General features: G+C 59.3%; 1 protein-coding gene across 2 annotated transcripts; it reads right to left on the bottom strand.

Moving 5' to 3' along the window:
• Positions 1-1,595: 1,595 nt before the first annotated feature.
• Positions 1,596-6,792, bottom strand: ARPIN (actin related protein 2/3 complex inhibitor). 2 transcript variants are annotated; one of them, XM_030577618.1, is made up of 6 exons: positions 6,701-6,792; positions 6,066-6,141; positions 4,931-5,063; positions 4,071-4,277; positions 3,478-3,641; positions 1,596-2,277 (listed from the first exon to the last, which is right to left on the bottom strand). In XM_030577618.1, exons 1-6 carry the CDS (start codon positions 6,790-6,792, stop codon positions 2,269-2,271), a joined length of 681 nt encoding a protein of 226 aa, XP_030433478.1. In that variant the 3' UTR covers positions 1,596-2,268. The 2 variants fall into 2 exon arrangements, with proteins under 2 accessions (XP_030433478.1, XP_030433479.1); XM_030577619.1 differs by having other exon boundaries at positions 6,057-6,141; positions 6,701-6,782.
• Between the last annotated feature and the right edge of the window lie 645 nt (positions 6,793-7,437).

The raw sequence follows: 7,437 nt of genomic DNA, 5'->3' as shown, positions 1-7,437 counted from the left end.
CCCGAGGGACTGCTCCCGGATCCTTGGGCAGAAAACCAAGGGCTGGAAGCAGCTGCCCCGGCAGCTTCCTTTAGAGCAAGAGCTGCCAGTGCTTGGTGGGGTGACCCATCCCCTCTGCAGCGGTACAAATGGCACAGGGAACCAAAGCCCTACCAAGGAAAGTGCTGAGTGCCCTCAGAACGGGGTGGGACTGGCACACCAGGCTGGCAGCGTTCCCCCCCAGTGCTCACACCATGGCCATGCAGTAACTGCTGATTTCTGAGCCATCCCATCACAAGGCCAGCTAGTCACAGCCCTCGTAACAACTTCCTTCTATGCCATTTCCATCCTCATCATCTGCTGCTTCAGGCGCTGCACAGTCTGAGTAACGGGAACACAGACGGGGCCCTGAGCTGCTCACCCGACAGCTCCAGGGCACACACCAGGGCTCAGTCTCCTGGCCCACAGCGAAGTCGCTGACCCTTAACTCCAGCACAGGTGGATGGTGAGCGCTGGGCTACAGCGAGAGGCTGCAGTTACATTGTCCATAGGGCCCGGCCGCACGTAAACAGCTCCCTGCACAACCCGAACGACGCCCAAGAGCCAGGGCAGTAGCGTGCACCCTGGGAGCGCAGCAGCTCGGACTGGCCTGACACCCAGGAGGTCTGTGGACAGGGTTTGCCAGGGTCTCCAGCCCGCAGTGGGGGTGAGAGTGCTCAGAGACACGACACCAAGAGGGACAAACTGCCCTTTACCTCCCCCTGGCCGGGCCCTGCCGGGGGGAACACATATGTGAGCAGCCAGAGCCAGTGGACACCACCCAGCACTGCTGGGGTCACCCTGGCTGAGTCAGGAGCTGGCAGTTTCACACGCCTTAGGGAGGAAACAGGCCTAACTTGGGTGTTCGAGTGCCACGCCCACACCCTGCCTCACTGTCCCCCCTGGCACTGCTGGGAAGGACTGGCCCAGGCAATGGGGCAGCTGGCAGGCAAGCAGACGTAGCATTGTACTAGCACTCGGCATGGAGCAGACTCAGGCCCAGGCACATGGGGGGGCTGAAATGCAGCAGCACTTGGTGCCGGGGCAAGCAGAGGCATCCCTTCATCTCTCAGCACCTATCCCGTATTCCTGAGGTGGGCGGCTGCCCAAAGGAGCAATCATAGCTAGAGACAGCCCACAAGTGGGAAATCAGCCAGAGGCACTTCCCCAGAAGCGGGTCTAGGAGATGCTTTCTCCCCTGCTTCCCCATTCACACCTTGGGCCAGGCAGCCTTGTGTTGCAGACCACACGCTTCTTTTCAATGTACAGTAGCTCTCAAGTTCCTCAGTGAGAGACCCCCGCTGGAAAGCAGGCAGCCCAGGTGGGCCCTGTAACAAAATGTGCCCTTTCTACCCATGCACAGGGTACGGAATGAAGGGCAGTTCCTTTTAAGCCAGCAGCTAAGGAAATTCCCCACAGAACCACCCTCTCTTCCTAGCCAGACAGAGATGCTTGTATTACTTGCCCCTGAAAGTTTCTTCTTTTTTAGGTTACAGGCAAAACTAAGAGGCCAGTATTTGGAAAAGATACAAGAGCCAGTTCTCCCTGGGGAGGCTTTGAGAACATCAGTCCCATGCTTCTGGTGTAGGTTTGAGAGATTTATTATTAAAAAAAGACACTGCTCATAAATACACAGGCAGGATGTTAGAGTATGGCTCATGCATGCAGCTTGGGACATTTCCAATCAGCAGCATACACGGGTTAGTGTTTCATAAGGAACAGACTCTATGGCCAAGGGAGACGGACTGGCTGGGCCAGACAGGCCTTACCACACGTACTGAGTGGGATTTCTCAGGGGCCGCGGCTGAGCAGGGTGCACTAAGCAGAGGGGCAGTGCCAACCTTCACCCTGCCCCAAGTGGCTCACAGCAGCCAGGAAAAGCCCGAGCTGCCATGCTCTGAGTATTCCATCCTTTTCAAAGGGAAGCATAAGCTTGGTCACTTGTGCCACAGCCTCCGCCAAAGCAGGAGGCAGGTGAGGAGGAGAGACAGGGATTCTTGGAACTCAGGGCAGAGTGATATGGACCCCAAAGGCCTTGGTGGACAAACACTGCAAAACATACAGAGGCCAGCTGGGCATGGAGACCTCTTCCTCAGGGCTGGCCCAGTGCAAACTGCACCCTGAACAACGCAGGGGTGTGAATCCCCTCATCCAGGCTCTGCACCATCCCTGGTGCCGTGGAGTCAAAAGCAAGAACAGAAGTTACTGTACAGAGTGGCTGTTGCCTCAGTGGAGAAAGTCCCTCGGCTCTCAGTCATCCTAAGAGAAAAGAAAACAGAGCCAGTGAGTGCGAAAGAGAATCCAGGCTGGGCTCAGAACCCAGCAGCCATGCAGGGTCTCCAGGAGAGGGGATGGGCTCAGCGAGCCAAGGGAGGAGGGAAAGGCAAGAGCAGTGTGGGTTTGGCTGGTGGTGCAGCGCCCACTGCTGGCCTCATCTTGGACTAGCAGGAGGGAGCTGTGTAGCCACAGAGCCGGCGTGTCCAAGAAGCAGCATGAGATAACAGGCCGAAGAAACAGAGAAGTGGAAAAACCACAAACACAACAAAGTACGAGTCAGGAATCGAGACGGGTGCTCCTTGGAGCAGAGGCAGTCCCCCCTTGGACAGGAATAAGCACAGCACTGGCCGTAAAGGACAGAAGCCATCTCCCAGAATGCAGGTGTGCAGATGTCAAGGTCTGAGATGCAGCCCCAGGCTCTGGGTGTCCATGAGGCCTCCGACTGCCAGAATCTGGGAGTAGATGATGGGGTTGGATCACTATTGGCCTGTTCTGTTCACTCCCCACGACACACCTGGCACTGGCCACTGTCAGCGACAGGACACTGGGCTACCTGGGCCCATGCTCTGACCCAGCCTGGCCGTTGTCCCCACTTCTTGAAATCCAAGCAGCAGCTGCTGAAGCACTGTAGGGACTCCACAGCCCCATGGCTGGCTCCCTTTTCTGCGCAGGACAGGGGTAGCTCAGGGGCAGTTGGTACATCCTGCGGTCTGTCCTCAGAGCAGACCGCAGAGGATGGGCACTGCCAGCCCAGAGCCCCTGTGTGTGCCCTGGAGGAGGGAGCCTGAGTCAGGCAGCCTAGGACAGGGACGGAATACACAGCTCTCGCAGGCAAGGGGCCGGCTGCCTCCCAGGAGATGGAGCCTTTCACACTGAGATCTCCCACTCAGACAACTGATCAGTGGCCTCTGTGTACTCAATACAGCCCTAGCAGAACTGTGCTCTCAGGAGAGCTGCCCACTCCTCTCTCCAGGGCACAGCAAGGCACGCTGCTATGGGGCAGCCCACCGTGCTGGTACCTTGCCATACTCCCAGAGGAGTCAGCCCCCAGGACGGCAATCCCAGCCTCTCCCATCTGAGCGACTGGACCTTGCTCAGAGAGGAACTTCCCAGATGATTAATCCCTCTCTGTGATCCTGCTTCCCCACTTCAACAGGAATGGAAGGAAGTATTTCCACCTACCCATTCATCCTCCTCTGCGCCGTCCCCTCGTCCCCTGGGCTCGGGGGCTGGCCCTCCTGGAGGTCTGTTAGCCAGGATGTTGTCTGTCCAGGAAGCCCCAGCCTGTCCGTCGCCAACAAAGTTACACTTGGTCACTGTCCCTGCATGCAGCTTGGCTAGAGAGACTGAGAGGGAGAAAGGAGCTAATGGAGCAGAGTGCAGGGTGAGGGGGCGGGGGGGTTTGGCGGCGGCAGTTTCCCACATGGCAGGTAAGCCCTGGAAATGGAGGTTGATGAGCTGCCTCTGTGGTGAAGCCGGCAGAGAAGAAACAAGGCAGGAGCAGCAGGAATCTGGGTTCCTGGGTAAGCTGAGGAATGCCTAGGACATGTCTTGGTGCCACTACATGGGGATCTGGGTTAAGGCCTCAGAACACATCCAAAGGGCCACACCCAACACCACGCACAGGGCCGCAGCGCCTCAATCCCTGTTAATACCAGTGACTAACAGGCAGGAGGCAGCTGGAGGATGGTGCCTCAAAGCCAAGAGCAATGACCCAGTGCCGCTGTGTGGAGCAGGTGCACGAAGAGCCCAGCCCGGGGCAGGGGGCCACTCACATATGAAGGGGCTGTCACCCTGGGTTTTCAGACGGATCTCTGTTCCCAGCTCCAGCTCCATCTTCTCCAGCTCCGTCTCCAGCAGCCAGAAGGCCACAGCCTGGCTGGGGGTGTGGCGCTCGGTCACACTCAGCAACTCCGGCTTATTCACCAGTCCCTTCAGCTCCTCGGGGGACAGCCTGTCTGTATCGCCTTTGGCTTCCACTTCTGCCACAGGCAAAGCAAATCCCAGTGTATGTCAGATGCCCAGCACTTGGAGACTGAGCCCCTCTCAGCACAGGGGAAGGGATGGATCCCAGCAGGGGAGCTGCACAAGGGATGCCCAGGAGTCTGAATTCCCAGGGGCGGGGGGGGGGGGGGAGTGGGCTCTGATTCTGGTCAGTGGTCCCAAGGATCCCGACACCAAGCTCCCTGGCTCACACGTGCCTTAAAGTGCCAAGACATCTGTAACACAGAGCCTCTCCATCCTGGCTCTACAGACCAGGATGAGTAAAGGACTCTCCCCAGTGGGAGAGATTGGGGTCGGACAGCGCTCAAAGCCAGTGGTATTTCACACCTCCAAGACACTGAAGAGAGTGGCAGGCACTCCCCCCAGCCCAATTCAAAGGTCAGCATCGGCCTCTACTTCCAGTTGAGGGGAAACCAGCCACTGTCAGGGGCAGGAGGAATGGGGAAGATGGCAGGAGAGGGAAGGAGACTGAAGACAATTCCCTGACCCAGGTACAAGAATCCCTGAGCCTTCCCCCTTCTCAGGGGTGAGAGAATCGGAAAGGTGGAGCCAGCCTCAGGATGGATTCTGTGCTACTGCTGGGGAGGGCAGGGAGGGACTGAGCCGCAGGAGGACTCCTTCCAATACCTACTGAAGGAGGACATGAGGAAGCCGGTGTTCACCTTCCTGGTGTCGCTGAAGTTTGGCTCCCTCTCATTTCCCTTGGCATCAAAGTTGCGGCGATGGACCCGGCTGGGCCTGATGTACAGTACGTAGTATCGCTCCTGCAGCAGGGAGGAACCAGAGATGCTCACAGCCAGACAACAGGTCACCAGCTTCCCGTCCCGCTGCTCCAGCGGCCTGCAGCCCACGACCAGCACTCTGTCAGCCAGGCCCAGGGAGGTGACAGCCAGAGTAATGGCATTCCCTATCTCACCTGCTGCAAGGGGGTGAACCGGAGACAGCACCAGTGCTTACAAACAGTAACAGGACATAGACCACCACTACCCAGCTGTACTCCAGGCTGCAGGTCAGCTGCAGACATTGACACCCCAAGTGCCCAGCCTACACAGTCCCCCACAGCAGCTGGGACCTGCTCACTGCTGTACAAATCCATCCTGGGACAGGCCAATCCCAGGGAGTGGCTTTTCAAGGGAGGCAGTCAGCACAATGCTCTGGAAAACAGTTAGCACGGTACCAGCCCATCTCTGAGGAGGCACCCTACCATGCCACCTCTTGAGACGGGCACCTGCATCAGCAAGGAGAGCGCCTTCCCACCCTGAACCAGGTGCTCCGCTGGACTGCCAAACATCTGAAGCAAGAACCCTAACCCTAGTGCCTGAAGGAAGGAACCAGTAAAAGCAGATGCACAGAAAGAGGGACACATGCCTATGCAATGCATGACCAGCAGCACGGCCCAGTGGATACGGCACAGGAGATCTGCCAGTGACTCCCTGGGTGGCTACAAGAGAGTTAATGCCCATCTCTGTGCCTCAATTTTCCCAGCTGTGAAATGGCTATAATGATCCTAACACATCTGGGGGAAGCACTTTGAGAAATATGGAGAAAAATGCCAGTGTGCAATATCATTATTAGCAAGAGGCTCTCCCAGGACTGGCTCACGTGCCCCCTCTGTGCTCTGCCGTGGGGAACTCTGCTGCTGCTGCCTTCTCCGTACCAAGCTCTAGACAGATTATGGCCATTTATCTCTGACTCCCCCCACCCCCAGCACCTATTCTGCACCTCTTCCTCCCCAAGGGATGCCCGGGGCAAGGTACCTTGCTCACCTTCCTGCCGTTAATATCCAAGATGAGGTGCCGAGAGACATCAAGAAGCTCTCCCTCCAGAATCACGCCATTCCCACTGCAGATGGGAGGGGAAGGGAGGAATGAGACAGTCCGTGCCACCAGGACAGCCACCTAGTCCCTATCTCAGGCAGTGGCCAGAACCAGGTGCTTAGACAAAAACAAAACCACCCCTTTGCAGGACAGATATTTCTCCTGAACACCGCAGCTGGTCAGCTCAAGCCTGGATGATGGATAAGGACTAGGGTGACCAGACGTCCCGATTTTATAGGGACAGTCCCAATTTCTGGGTCTTTTTCTTTTATAGGCGCCTCTTACCCCACCCCCGCAGTGTCCAGATTTTCACATTTGCTGTCTGCCCCCCCAATAAGGACTGAGCGTGACAGTAGCTGTCACCCCACTCAGGGGCACTACAGCTGCTGTGCTTAGCCTTAAACTTACAGCACACAGCTCCCCCCAGCACGCGCCTCGCTCGCCCCTGCAGCAGGGCGTTCCACCGGCTACATGCAGCGCCTTTCACTCCCGCCCCTGAACTCGCCCGGGAGCCCCCGCGAGCCTCCCCCGCCCTCGGGCTGAGCAGCCCCGCGGTTCCCACGGCGGCGCGGGGGCTCCCGTACCCCTGCAGGGCGGGCGGGTCCCAGCGCCCGGGCAGCCGCTCGCTGTGCACGGGCCGCGCGCGCAGGCCGCGCTCCTCAGGCGGGCGGCTCATGGCGGCGGGTCCGGCTCCAAGAGGGGCGGGGCGAGAGCGGGAGAGGCAGGAAGAGGGGCGGGGACTCATGACATGGGCGGGGCTGGGGCAGGAGCCGCTAGGGGCGGGGCTATAGCGGGAGAGGCCGGCAGATGGGCGGGGCCTCAGAAGCAGAGGCCCCAGCGCTGGGTATGGGCGGCGCTACACGAGCGTTGGGGCGGGGCTGGAAGAGGAGCAGCTGGGGGCGGGGCTTAGCGCGGAGGGGCTATCGAGGGCGAGTCTGCGTAGGGGCGGGGCTGGAAGAGGAGCAGCTGGGGGCGGGGCTATCGAGGGAGAGTCTGCGTAGGGGCGGGGCTGGAAGAGGAGCAGCTGGGGGCGGGGCTTAGCGCGGAGGGGCTATCGAGGGCGAGTCTGCGTAGGGGCGGGGCTGGAAGAGGAGCAGCTGGGGGCGGGGCTATCGAGGGCGAGTCTGCGTAGGGGCGGGGCTGGAAGAGGAGCAGCTGGGAGCGGGAGAGGTTACAGGAGGGGCAGGTTTCAGTCGGGCGGGGTGATGTGGGGCAGGTTTAGGGGGAGGGTATGGGGCAGGAGTGGGTTTGGGGGACAGGATGGGAGGAGAATGTGGGGCAGGGGCAGGTTTGGGGGGAGGATAGCAGGGGTGGGTTTGGG

This window comes from Gopherus evgoodei, chromosome 10, assembly GCF_007399415.2.
Source record: "Gopherus evgoodei ecotype Sinaloan lineage chromosome 10, rGopEvg1_v1.p, whole genome shotgun sequence".
NCBI classification, from domain to species: Eukaryota; Metazoa; Chordata; order Testudines; family Testudinidae; genus Gopherus; species Gopherus evgoodei.
The sequence above is the reverse complement of the archived record's forward strand: the minus strand, read 5'-3'. Positions and strand labels throughout refer to the sequence as shown.

What these genes read in the sequence shown, in the direction of transcription:
- ARPIN (XM_030577618.1), bottom strand. Translation starts at nt 6,792, where the DNA reads ATGAGCCGCCCGCCTGAGGAGCGCGGCCTGCGCGCGCGGCCCGTGCAC. An exon ending in TGGATATTAACGGCAGGAAG is followed by an intron (nt 5,064 to 6,065) that starts GTGAGCAAGGTA and finishes TCCCTGCTGCAG; the next exon opens with GAGCGATACTACGTACTGTA. An exon ending in GGGTGACAGCCCCTTCATAT is followed by an intron (nt 3,642 to 4,070) that starts GTGAGTGGCCCC and finishes TCTCCCTCTCAG; the next exon opens with TCTCTCTAGCCAAGCTGCAT.